This window comes from Rhineura floridana, chromosome 19 (assembly GCF_030035675.1).
Source record: "Rhineura floridana isolate rRhiFlo1 chromosome 19, rRhiFlo1.hap2, whole genome shotgun sequence".
Classification (NCBI taxonomy): Eukaryota; Metazoa; Chordata; class Lepidosauria; order Squamata; family Rhineuridae; genus Rhineura; species Rhineura floridana.
Genome location: NC_084498.1, coordinates 15084235 through 15098532, shown reverse-complemented (window position 1 = coordinate 15098532; position 14298 = coordinate 15084235). Strand labels below are relative to the sequence as shown.

At 44.7% G+C, this 14298-nt stretch overlaps 1 protein-coding gene across 1 annotated transcript in view; it reads right to left on the bottom strand.

Annotated features, from left to right (window-relative positions):
• Nucleotides 1-14298, bottom strand: part of MMP17 (matrix metallopeptidase 17) — a 177758-nt gene that overhangs the window by 32206 nt on the left and 131254 nt on the right. The window contains exons 2-3 of the mRNA XM_061603002.1: nucleotides 12999-13131; nucleotides 540-660 (exon numbers count right to left, since the gene is read on the bottom strand). Of these exons, the coding sequence (XP_061458986.1) occupies nucleotides 540-660; nucleotides 12999-13131 (254 nt within the window). The remainder of the gene's footprint in view (nucleotides 1-539; nucleotides 661-12998; nucleotides 13132-14298) is intronic.

Genomic DNA, 14298 nt, shown 5'->3' with positions numbered 1-14298 from the left:
CCTCCGGGCCTCCCTATGAGTCGGGACCCGGAGGAGGGCCTTCGTAGCAGACCGTAGTGTACAAGCCGGTTCATAGCGGGAGAGGCGTTCCGACAGATATTGAGGTCCCGCGCCGTATAAGGCTTTATAGGTTAATACCAACACTTTGAATTTGGCCCGGAAGCGTATTAGAAGCCAGTGCAAGCGGGCCAAAACAGGTGTTATATGGTCAGACCGCTTCGTTCTTGTTAGCAGTCTGGCCGCCGCATTTTGCACTAGCTGTAGCTTCCGAACCGTCTTCAGAGGTAGCCCTACGTAGAGCGCATTACAGTAATCCAAACGTGAGGTTACCAGAGCCTGTACTACTGATGTAAGATCCTCCTTACTCAGCTGGGCTACCAATCGAGGTAGGGATGGATACTCGATAAACAGATCACCTCGAAGTGCCCTTCGATCAACGGTGGTCCCATTCGGACATGCAAATCAGCACAGATGTGTGAACCAGCCTTGTGCAACTCCTCCCCACCAGCAGCATAAGAGCGAAAGAGTTAACAGCTAACCTCCAAGATAAGTTCCTTTTGTTCCACTTCGTCGCTGCGTGCCTCTTTCTCCTCCTCTCTGATTCAGCAAGATCAGGGAGAGAGCACCGAGGCGTCTTCATTAATTTCAGCGTGGCTTCATCTATGTTTCAAAAAAAGAACAGGTGCTAAACGTAAAAAAGAGAAAGATTTCTGCCTTGAGATAGCAAAACGAAACAGAATTTCTTACAACAACAACAACAACCCATTTCAATAGTGGCTTCTCATTATGTATTTCATAATATACCCACCCCCGGGAGGTTCATTTTCCTCCTGCTAATATATTTTATTTTATCTCTCTATCTATCCACACACATGCACCATACAAAGCAAATAATACCTTTCTTTCTTTTTTTTACGAATAGGAACAAAGAAAACCGCTTTATAGTGAATCACAGACCAATGGTCCATCTAACTCAGTACTGTCTACACTGACTGGCATCAGCTTACGCCAGAATTTCAGACAGATTTCTTTCCCAGACCTATCTGGAGATGCTGGAGACTGAACGTGGGCCCTTCTGCATGCAAAGCAAATGCTCTACCACTGAGCTATGTCATTTCCCAATATGAAAAGCACATGATTGAAGCTGCATGTATTCTACGGTAAACACAACAAGGGTATTGGTGCATTATTTGCCCCGGTTATTAATAGGATACTATATAAAGCAGTCTAAAGAAAAAGGTTTAAAAACATATTAATAGATATTAATAAACATGACTAACTTGGGTTCATTAATTTCGACGGGTCTACTCTGAGTATGACTTAACTGAATGCAACCCTTTGTTTTTAACTGCAGTTTCTTTTATGGTTCAGATTATTTTTCATTGTTATTATTTGTATAACACCTCAAGTATGGGGTATCATGGAAAAAGCTGTGTATTAATGACAAATCAATCAACCAAACCAAATCAATAGACTTTGCTCAAACTAGAAAGTGTGCACATCCAAGGTTCGTTTCTGATTCTCCATATCAGGACTGGAATAACTGCCTAAATTAGCCCAGTAGAAAAGCCCCTGTGGTGTTGCAGACTTCTGACTCATTGTGCATATATTAAAGTTATAATTAGCGTCTGTAAAATGAATCAGAAATCTGAAATGACTGAGGGTTCCTTCCTTCCTATGCCTCTGAACAGGGCTGGCCCCAGGCATGCTGGGGCACTTGGCCAATAGGTTGCCCCGGGCCCCAGCATGCACACGTGCACACGCAGCTGCGCACACGCGCCACCTACCTGTCTCCTGTCTTTTGCGGCTATGTGGCTGCGCGCGCAGCACTACCATTAACCAAAATGGCGGCCAAGGTTTCCCTAAGGGGCTGAAGCCTCCGCTGCCATCTTGGTTGATGGCACTCACGCGTGCTACATGTGCACATCTCTGCCATCAACCAAGATGGCAGCAGGGGCATCAGCCCCTTAGGGAAGCCTGGGCCGCCACCTTGGTTAATGGTAGTGCTGCGTGTGCACTGCACACAGCTGCACAAGAAGTCAGCAGAGAAAGGTAGGTGAAGCGAGGGAATGGTGGGTGGCTCGGAAGCTCTGCGGAAGGGCCCCACAGGGGCCCTTGTAGTCCCAGGGGTCCTTGGCCAGGGCCTCACCTAGCCACCCTTTGGAGCCAGCCCTGCCTCTGAATACCAGTCACTGGAGATTACAAGCAGGAAAGGGATGTTGTTACTGTGCCCTGCTTGTAGGCTTCCTATCGGCATCTGATTGGCCACTGTGAGAACAGGATGCTGGACCAGACAGGTCTTTGGCCTGATCCAGTGGAGCTCTTCTGATGTTCTCTACATACAGCTTTTCTTTAAGTAAAACCAAAGCAGTTCCCAAGATGAACACATCATACATGTTGGGAACTGCTTTGCTTTAAGGAAAAGAAAAGGTACACTCTGCCATTTTCCTTTCAAGATGCTGTTCAAGAGGGAAAGCATTGCAAGCTCTGTTTTAAATTTAAGTGGCATGCACTTCCACTTTCAACAGAAGCATGGTCCAACCAATAAAAACAAACTGTCCCCGCTTTTTGCTGCCAGGCACCTTGGTGCATCCGATAAGAGAGGAGAAAAAAAATTAATTACATGTATTTAATTAGGAGCTGAGAAGGACAGCCTCAGCGATGTGGAGATACTAGGGTGTGTGTGTGTTGCGGAGGAAGGAAAGGGAAGAGGTTTGAAGAGCTGTTGAAGAGACACAGTGGCTGCTGTTCACTGAGTCACCCAAAGCCGCCAGAAAAACTCCCCGCACTTGGCAAAGGAAAGTAGGTTCTCTTCACCTTTTCCCTAAACCTGGAGGTGCTGGGGCTTCAACCAAGGACTTTCCGCATGCAAAGCAGGCTCTGGCCCTACCCTACCATATTTGTGCCTGGATGGAATGTACCTTTGACCTCTGAGGGGCTGCGATTCTGGGTACTTAGCTGTGGGAGTTGAGGAGCTGCGCAGGGTCACCAAATGAGTTTCTAGCCCTTATGGTCTGAGGCAAGGGGGATGTTTATACTGGCGGCATGAAAACTAAGGGACATTAGCAGTTAGGAAAGGGTGCTTTCGAGTAGAGAGGGAGAATGGCGGCTTTCCTGGGCCCCTGTGGGAAAATCACGATGGCAGTTTGATGTATCAATAGTGATTAACCTCGATAGAGAAATGAGGCTATCTTGATGGGAGAAAAATGTGATGTGAATACCAGAAGTGGCTGGACACTTATCACAGACAGGTCTTGCTTCTTTTCTAAGCTGGTTGTGACCGGTATTGGAAAAGCAGGTAGCTATCTCCCAAGCACGCGGGAGATCGGAAACATTTCAGACAAGACCTGAGGCTTATTTAGCCGTTTAGTTTTCGTGTGGAGAGAAAACACCAGTGGAGGCTGGTCCACTACTGGCAGAGGGTTCCTTTTTGATCTTATATAATCCCTGTATATAACAGCTGGGAATAAATATAAAATAGCTGGGAATAAATATAAAAAAATTAAAAATATATAAAACAGCTGGGAATAAACATAAAATCATATAACAGCTGCATTGGTTGCCAGTTCATTTCCGGGCCCAGTGGAAGGTGCTCATGCTGGTGTTTAAAACCCTAAACGACTTTGGTTCCAAATATCTGAAAGAGTGCCTTCTTCCCTACAGACACTCTTCGGTGTTGAGATAGCAGAGGGGCCCTTTCTGGTAGTTCTGCCACCCTCAGCCCTCGGAGGGGGGGGGTGGCGGCCCAGGAGAGGGCATTCTTTGTGGTAGACCCTAAGCTGTGCAACTTTCCATCAAGGTGTGTCTGGCAACTTCACTGTACAATATTTGACAAATGCTGAAGAAGTACCTCTTTATCCTGGCCTTAGACGCCTGACATGAATATTTTTAGGACCCATCCTATTTTCTGTGATGTTGTTTAGGTGGCTGTTTTAATTATGTGTTTTAAAACTGTTGTAACCCAGGGACCTCTGGGTGAAGGGTGGGTAATAATAATAATAATAATAATAATAACGAGTCACCACCCCACCAATCTCAGTCTGTCCTTAGCCAGACCACACTTGCCTGCCTACTTACTTACAGCTCCATCTGCCTTAACTCCAGAGCTTGGACAAGTTACTTTTTTGAACTACAACTCCCATCAGCCCAATCCAGTGGCCATGCTGGCTGGGGCTGATGGGAGTTGTAGTTCAAAAAAAGTAACTTTTCCAAGCTCTGTAACTCTCAGCATTGCCCTTGTAGAACTCAGCAAGGAGGAGGATGTGGACAAAGCTAGAATTCGTTGGCTCTGCCTGTCACTGGTTATAGCTCCACCTCCACTTTGGGCTTCTTGCATTCCGCCCTACCAGTCTCAATAGACATCAGCCACCACTGGACAGCAGGGCCACATAAACTAGCCTTGCCGTCACATCACATTCCCTCTATGCTGCCCACACGTTGGCTGTTGCCCCCCGCCCTGCATATTGCATCCACCCTTCCTTACTTTAAAGCTATTCATTGAGCTGTTCATGGGAGAAAGGACCAGACTGAGAGCCCTGAATGCCTCATGCAGGTATTCTTTCCTCCCCCTGACCCCGCCCTCATGAATCCAGCAACGGCTTCCCCCAAAGAATCCTGGGAAAGGTTGCTTGTAAAGGGTGCTGAGAGTCGATAAGAGGGATTTATGGTTAAATCACTCTGAGATTTGTAGCTCTGTGAGGGAAATAGGGCGTCTCCTATCAACCCTCAGCACGCTTCACAAACTGCCCTTCCCAGGATTCTTTGGGGGAAGCCACAACTGTTAAAATGGAATGATAGTGGAATAAATGTATGGTGTGAATGTGGCCTCAGTTCTACTCTCGGTTTACCCATTGAAATTAACAGGCCTACATGAGTGACGGGGTTATTCTGTTGCAAGTCCTACTCAGAGTAGACCCATCGCAGTTGATGGACAAGGCTAACGTAGGTTCATTAATTCCAATGGGTCTACCAAGAGTAGAACTTAGTTGAATGAAACCCTATGTCTACTAAAGTTTATCTATTATTATAATCAGTGCTTTTTTTGGTAAAAGCTGAGGTGCGGGTACCCATACTTTGATAAAAGTGTTGTGGGGCCAGTTGCCACGGGCAGGAAAAGAGGCGCTGGTACTCAGTACCTATGAGTACTGTCCCCAAAAACCCCTGATTATAATTATATTTATTTAAATTATTGCTATTATTTTGAGTAGGTCTACTCTGAGTGGTATTAACAGGGAATACAATCTAATAATAATAATGATAAATGTTAATAATAATAAATGATAATAATATATAATACAGCAACAACTAGCGACTAAAACCACCAGCACACAACCTCCCTCTCCTTTTTATTCTCTGACAAGACAGCAGGGAAATGTTGCCACAACGCCATGAGATCTTTTTCAAGTCAACTTTGATAAAGTCATTAGTATTCTGTAAAGTAATTAAGTGGGTGTGTGTGTGTGTGGAAAAGAAGAAGAATCCGGGATGGGTGGATGGGTTAGTGGGGTGGGAGATTGGGAGCAAAGACAGACCAGCTGTCTGGAGGCTCACATGCCAGAGGGATACAGAGACAAAGAAGCTCTGTGCAACACACATCCCGGCACCCCCAGGAGCGTGCGAGGCTGGTGAAATAATTGCCCACCTCGGGCTGTCGGCTGCATGGGGCGACAAAACACCTGAGCCATGTAATTACTTCCCCGGGATGGCAAGCGAGACCGTATGGTCCTTGCACGCACACACCCTGATTCTTCCAGGGGAAGTTGCCGGCAGCCCACGAGCCCAGGTGTGGAATAAAAGGATGCGGTGTCCTCTCCCCTCTCCCGCCCCCGTTGCTTCTGGATCCCAGAAAGCTTAATTTGGGGAAAAGCCACGGGTCGTTCTCTGGCTTTACATATTTTTATTGAGATTTGTACAACTGACATTTTATTCCATTTTAGTCGTTTTAATATTTGCTAAGAGCAAAAACCTTTTCAAGGAGCAAGATGTGATTTGCCAAGCAAATTCAGCATTCTAAGTTTGTTCCTGTTGTACTTTCTTTGTGTCCGATTTAAATTTCTGCTGCCATGCCTTATTTCGATATTGTTAAACTCTCTTTACAATGGTCTAAGGCAGAGGTTCCCAGCTGTGGTCCGTGGACCACCAGTGGCCTGTGAGCTTCATTCAGGTGGTCCGTGGCATGTCCATACTAAATAGTCATATGATTTATGATTTATTTATTGCATTTGTATACCGCCCCATACCTGAAGCTCTCTGGGCGGTTTACAACATTTGAAACATTAAAAACAAATATACAAATAGGTTTTTAATTGCATGGTCACTGTTTCTTTTCTTTCTTTCTTTGTATTCTATCGTATTACAGTTTGAATTCTAGGAAATGCAAACTGCAATATGATAAAATACAACACAGAAAAGAGGAAATAGAAATACAGTTAAAATCGTAACAGCATCTAGAACACCACATTGCAATTGCGGCAACAGGCAGAAAAATCATGAGGTGGTCTGCCTACACACTCAGCAGTTTTCAAACGGTCCACAGGGAACAAAGTTTGGGGGCCACTGGTCTAAAAACTAGAAGCAAACACAAAAGAAATCTGAATCTGACCTTATTGGGCAGAAGTCTGAATTTGGGGAAAAGGCTACTGGCTGTCTGGAAACACTCCGACCCTTGACATGAATAGAATAGAATTTATTCTTGCGGTCAGAGACCAGTACAAAGCATCAAACATCGTATAAAACAAATTAAAAGTTCATACATTTGCTAACTAGGATCAGACTGTGTAGGCAGTTGAGCTAACAGTGTTCTACGGAGGGTAATTGCCTTGGCACAGAATCTAGCAATGCTGTATGTAGTTTGGGGATGCTGGTCCGATAAAAGATAGCTGGTATAAAATGAGGAGTCCCGGCCCGGAATTGATTGAATAATTGGAGTTATATTAGAAAGACGCAGATCGTGATAAAAGGGACAGGTTAAAAGTACATAGGTTACCGTTTCAGCTTTTCCCATCCCACAAGGGCACAGACGCTCCTCACGAGGAATTCCACGATATCTGCCCTCGAGGAGAGCTGACGGAAGCACGTCAAGCTTCGCCAGTGTAAATGCTTTTCTGAGTCTAGTATTGGTAAAAAAGCTGAAGTAGTGTGCAAGAACTAAACCCCTGGTGAAGAAAGTAGGATCAAACTTGAATGTTGCCAACGATAGATGGTTTTGGAGTTCTACATCCAGGATTCGTTGTGAAATAGCCAGCCACGCTTTAGAGAAGCCCAGCATGGAGATAGCAGGGAGAGAAAAACCGAGAGTTGCAAATTTCCTGATCAGAGACTTATGCCAGTTGGATTTATATGAATCAGAAAGGACTAGGGGGGCCAAACCCACCAGGAAAAAACACACTTTTAACCAAAGTCTCGCTTTAAGTTTCCAAATGCGAGCCTCGATTGTGGGAAGACCTGCTTCCAGTCTTAAAATGTTATTGGATACGCATGTCGGTGTCCCTAAAATAGACCTCAAAAATTTGGTTTGAACCCTTGACATGGGCACCAGTTTTAGGAGACAGGCCCTCCCCACATGGCAACTCCACAACTGCCTTATCATAAGTCTCCGCTGGGGGGGGGAAAGAAATTTGGTGTGGTTTGGATTTTCAGTGAGAACCTACTTAATTTGCACAGTCACAATACACCAGGCACGGAGAACCTCAGACCCTCCAAGCCTCCTGGTTTGGCCATACCTGCTTTACACCCCGATTGCTTTTGCCTAGTTGGTATGTGTCCTTGAACTCTGATCATGCCTCTTGCTTGTCTGGATAGAGGACAGAGAGGGTGTGTGAGTGTGTGGAGAAGCTAGCCTAGCATTAGAGAGTAATAGTTACATTCATTGTTTCATCCACTTTTGCCACTGGCCCCGCCCACCACTGGTATGTGGCCCTCAGAAGGTTTGTCCAGAAGGGAATGTGGCCCTTTGGCTGAAAAGGTTTCCCACCTCTGTAACACACAAACCAAAACGCAGCCATTCTTTGAAATGTGCAATTCTCCCAATTTTGTGTTCCCAAACCAAATAAATTGTACAAAGACGTGCATATTAGGGGAAAATGTGGATAAAAATGAATATATTGGTGAAAGTAACATGTGAAATGCATTGGGTTGTATTTAACTATGCCCTACTCAGAGCAGACCCACTGAGATGGATGAATCTACATTAGCCATGTCCATTAACTTCAGTGGGTCTACTCTGAGTAGGACTAGCATTGAATTATATCAGGGAAAGCCACTTGCAAAAATGTGTATATTAGGAGAAATTAGCCCTAAAATGTTGACAAATTTTCATGAGAACTTTTTTGGCGGGGTGGAGTGGGGAAGGCAAACTGCTGCAGAAATGTGGAGCGCTGAAACTGGAATGGACAGATTCATCCATCCCTGATCTCTGAACAGAGTTGTATATAAAAATACAATTCTATAGCAGCAGATCAAAGAAGAAACAGATCTGAGGCTTTAAGCTTAGTTAAAAGAGAACCAGTAGAACTATGGAGTGAAGTCAGAGACATTATCAGGGAAGAATGCAAAAAGATAATACCTCTAGTTAAAAAGAGAGAAAGACCTTAATGGATGACTGACAAAACTCTTAAAATGGTTAAAGGAAGGAAGAAAGCAAAAGCAAAAGGAGGTAGAAACACGGTCAGAACCCTAAATGCAACAATATTGCGACTAGTACGTAGGGACAAAGAGAACTATTACAATAGTTACTGTATAGAAATAGAAGAGGACAACAAAAAGGGTAGAACTATTCCAAAAGATTAGAGAAATGAAAGGGAAATTTAAACCAAGGGTAGAGATGTTGAATAATCAACAGGGGAACACACTGACTGAGATGAAATAAAAGGAAGATGGAAGCAATACATGGAAGAACTCTATATAAGAGATGCAAGGATGACAGATTCATTCATGGAGGAACCATATGATGAAAAACCAGAAATTATAGAATGTGAGGTGAAAGCTGCTCTTAAAATACTTAGAAGAAACAAATCACCAGGAACAGATGGCATACCAACAGAGTTGCTACAAGTTACTGAGACTGCATCTGTCCAAATTTTGATAACAATTCATCAAGAAATATGGAAAACTAAACAATGGCCCACAGACTGGAAGAGTTCAATATATATCCCAATTCCAAAGAAAGGGGATCCCAGGGAATGCAGTAATCATTGATGTATTTCCTTAATATCCCATGCAAGTAAAGTAATGCTCAACTTTCTACAACAAAGGCTCTTACCATATATGGAGTGAGAAATGCCAGATGTTCAAACTGGATTTATTTATTTATTTATTATTTATTTAATTACATTTCTAGACCGCCCTATAGCAGAAAGCTCTCAGGGCGGTGTACAACAAATAAAATCACAATTAAAATATGAGCAAGTGTGGAAAAAAATATATATAGTACAATTATAAAACATTAATAAAATTGCCATTGAGATTTAAATTAAGATCATATTAAGTTTAAAATGTTAAATTAAAATATTTAAAAATTTACAAAATTTAAAAAGCCTGGGCGAAAAGGTAAGTTTTTACCTGGCGCCGAAAAGATAACAGAGAAGGCGCCAGGCGTATCTCGTCTGGGAGGGCATTCCATAGTTCGGGGGCCACCACCGAGAAGGCCCTAGATCTAGTTGTTGATCTCCGGGCCTCTTTATGGGTTGGAACCCGGAGAAGGGCCTTCGACGTCGAGCGTAGTGAACGGGTAGGTACATAGCGAGAGAGGTGCTCCATCAGGTATTGCGGTCCGATGCCGTTTAGGGCTTTATAGGTAAGAACCAACACTTTGAATCTGGCCCGGAAACATATCGGTAGCCAGTGCAGCTGCGCCAGGACAGGTGTTTTATGGTCAACTTTCTTTGTCCCAGTGAGAACTCTGGCCGCAGCATTTTGCACTAGCTGAAGTTTCCGAACCGTCTTCATAGGTAGCCCCACGTAGAGTGCATTACAGTAGTCCAATCTAGAGGTTACCATAGCATGGAAAGGAAAAGGAAGAGGTACCAGAGATCATATCACAAACATACGCTGGATAATGGACCAAGGAATTTCAGAAGAAAATCACCCTGTGCTTTATAGATTACAGCAAAGCCCTTGATTGTGTAGATCACGAAAAACTATGGAATGCTTTAAAAGAAATGGGGGTGCCACAGCATCTGATTGTCCTGATGCGCAACCTATACTCTGGACAAGAGGCTACTTTAAGGACAGAATATGGAGAAACCGATTGGTTTCCCATTGGAAAGGGTGTGAGACGGGTGTATTTTATCACCCTACTTGTTTAATCTATACGCAAAACATATCATACGGAAAGCGGGATTGGACCAAGATGGTGTGAAAATTGGAGGGAGAAATATCAATAATTTAAGATATGCATACCATACCACTAGCAGAAACCAGTAATGATTTGAAATGAATGCTGATGAAAGTTAAAGAGGAAAGCATAAAAGCAGGACTACATCTGAACATCAAAAAGACTAAAGTAACCACAACAGAAGATTTATGTAACTTTAAAGTTGACAATGAGGACAATGAACTTGTCAATGATTATCAATACCTTGGCACAGTCATTAACCAAACTGGAGACAATAGTCAAGAAATCAGAAGTAGGGTAGGACTGGGTAGGGCAGCTATGAGAGAACTAGAAAAGGTCCACAAATGCAAAGATGTATCACTGAACACTAAAGTCAGGATCATTCAGACCATGGTATTCCCGATCTCTATGTATGGATGTGAAAGTTGGACAGTGAAAAAAGCGGATAAGAAAAAAATCAACTCATTTGAAATGTGGTGTTGGAGAAGAGCTTTGCTGATACCATGAACCGCAAAAAAGACAAACAATTGGATGTTGGGACAAATTAAACCAGAACTATCACTAGAAGCTAAAATGATGAAACTGAGGTTATCATACTTTGGACACATCATGAGAAGACAGGATTCACTAGAGAAGACAATAATGCTGGGAAAATCAGAAGGGAGTAGAAAAAGAGGAAGGCCAAACAAGAGATGGATTGACTCCATAAAGGAAGCCACAGACTTGAACTTACAAGATTGAACAGGGTGGTTTATAACAGATTCTATTGGTGGTCACTGATTCATAGGGTCACCATAAGTCGTAGTCGACTTGAAGGCACATAACAGCAACATAGCACCAGCATGCGCAGTGTGTTGCTTCCTGAGAATTTCAGGTTTCATTAGATGTATTGACTTTCTTGCTCCTTGGCGGAAGAGATCTGCCTGAACCTTGTATGAGCAATGGGTGCAGAAACCTCAAAAGCCAGAGGATGTTCCAAGCAAGGCTGTGGGCACACTAGTTGCTTCCAAAACAGTGAGAATGGTTTTTCTGGCTGCCTTTTGAAGTGACTCTGCCCTGGGCTGGACACACCTCCTTCCCCACTGCTGACTTCAGATCTTTCAGGACTGTCCATAGCAAAGCATTGGGCCAATCACTGCCTCTGCCTGAGCCTACAGCAAAATGTTTCCATTGGCCACTCCTGGAGGGACAACAGGTTGATCTACCAATCTCTTGCAAAATCTAAAAAATGTGTTCGAGCTGGTCCAATCACATTTTAGAGTAAAAAGAGGGGGAGTACAGTGCCCCCGTTTTCAGAAAACAGAGGTGGAGACACACTGGAACCGGCACAACAGTAAGTGTGTCTCTACCCTAAGACTTCCAGTGGTTGTGGTGGGGACTTAAGTGCCCTGTATAAAAACATAAAAAGAGAACTGCAGGATCAAGCCCAAAGGAGTATGTAGTCCAGCATCTTATGTCCCATATTGGCCAACTTGATGCCTTTGGGAAACCCACAATCAGGACATGAGAGCAACAACACTCTCTTGCTTGTGTTCCCCAGCAACTGGTGTTAAGAGGCACGTTGCCTCTCATCCTCTCGGTGGCATATAGTGATCATTCATGACTAGTAGCCATGGATAGCCTTATCTTCCACGAATGTTATCCAGTTCCTTTTAAAGCCTCCTAAATTAGTGGCCATCACCACATGTCATGGAAACAAATCAACGGTGTGTTTTGTGAAGAAGGTCACTGCGTTCTGGTCCTACCCTCCAGTACAGGAACTCTCCAGTACAGATCTTCTAACCCATCCCCAGCTACAAGAGGTCCTTTAGCTGGAGATGCTGGAGACTGAACCTGGGACCTTTGATATGGAAAGCATGTGCTCTTCCCCTGAGCCGGGGGCTGCCAACGTGGCTCCTGCAAAATCCTTAAGGTCTTTCTCTGGTCCATGAGAATCCTCTGAGCTGCCTGATTCACTGCTCCCTTGTTCGTGAGAGTGGTGACCTTTTTCTTCCTCGAAAAGCACACAGAGTTGAAGGAGGAAGTTGAGAGAGGGACGCCCTTTCCCACTTCCTCCTTCAGCTCCATGTGCTTTTCAAGGCTCAGATTAATTCTACTGGATCTGACTTTTACCCAGATCCCGTGGAAAAACAAAGCATGTACGTGCACACTCTCTCTTTTTATGTTTTATGCCAGGGGAGGGGAGAAGCGGCTGATCTAGGGGAGAGGGAGATAAGTGATCAGAGGGAGCGACACCCACGGAACTCATTCAAAAAATCCAAGCAGGCCTACCAGCCTAAAAAAGTTTTCGACCCTTGCACTGAGCTATGGACCTTTCCCTCCCTTGAAAAGTACACAGAGTTGAAGGAGGAAGTTGGAAAAGTGACATTCTTTCCCACTTCCTCTTTCATCTCTATGTATTTTTAAGGCTCTGATTAATTCTACCCAATCTGAACTCAGATCCCTTGGAAAAATAAAGTGTGTGCATGCACTGTCTCTATATTGGGGGAGAGGGCTGATCTGGGGGAGGGGGCAGAGAAATGATCAGTGGCGGCTGCACCCACAGCAGTCACTCAACGTTCCAAACAGGCCTAAAAAGGTTAGCAGCCCCTGCACTGCGCTAGGAACCTCGGCCCGTGTGATGACAGCCACAGATATTTCCCTCCCTTCCTGATTCCTCACTGACCTAGAAGACCCGTCGTCTTGAGGCCCCCAAACTGCTGCATGGCCATGATGGCTTTGGTGAGCTCCTCTTGTGTCTGCAGTTGTCCCGTGATGGGGTCTGGAGAGGGCAAATAGCCAAATTTTGTCAGCCAATCCTGTTAAAAACAAAGGGGGAGGGAGAGAGAAAAGGAAATGATTCAGTACATCAAAGGGTTCTACCTCAACCGGCGTCTCTCACACATTTACATGTTTACACCTGCCTTCCCCATTGACTGGCGCAGCCCTCGTTAACAAATGGATGTGTCAGAACGGATCTGTGTACATTATTACTTTAAGTAATGGAATCCGATGACCTTCATGCATCCCAGCACTGACATTTAATTTTCCTAACCAGCTACAAAAACACCTTTGATTACAGTGAAGAACAGTTGCATAAAACCTGGGATTACACCCCTATCTTTGATTTCCTGCCTTGTCATTATGGTGGGGGGTTGCCTTGCTGGTTTGGCGGGGACGAGTGGGAGGCTGGCAAAGGAGAAGCTGAAGCCACTTATTTCCACTCCCACTCTGGGTAAAAGAGAGGAAGCCCAAATGCGGCGCACTTAATAGAGTGGGATAATAGACTGCAGCAAACCAGCGAAGCCGCCAAAATATGTTGTGAACCCTGAAGAGAGTCAAAAGGGCACATTCACATCGGAGGCTTAGATTGTCTTTGGGCCTCTCTCATGCTATTTATGCGAGCATCTGCTTGCTGATCATGCATAAGAGAGCCAGTCTGGTGTCGTGGTTGGGATGCAGGAACAGTGTTTTTTTTAAGCCCTAATGGAGCGTCTAGGATAGGGGAACCTGTGGCCCTCCATATGTTGTTGGACTATGGCTGTGTACACACTATACATTTAATGCACCCCCCTCAAATCCTGGGAATTATAGTTTACCCAGCACAGGGCTACAGTTCCCAGCACCCAATTCCAATTCCCATGATTCTTTGCAGAGGGAACACAGGAACATAGAAAGCTGCCATATACTTGAGTCAGACCATTGGTCCATCTAGCTCAGTACTGTCTTCACTGGCTGGCAGCAGCTCTCCAGGGTTTCAGGCAGGAGCCCCTCCTAGCCCTAACTGGAGATGGCAGGGACCGAACTTGGGACCATCTGCATGCAAGGCAGATCCTCTGCTACTGAGCTATGGCCTTAATGGGAGTTGGAGCCCAACCATCATCTGGAGGGCCACAGCTTCCCCAGACTGAACCACAGGTCATCCTAGGATTTGTGGGGCTTCTGAAACCACATCCTAGTCTGCCTCAGAATGCCCATCTAAGGTA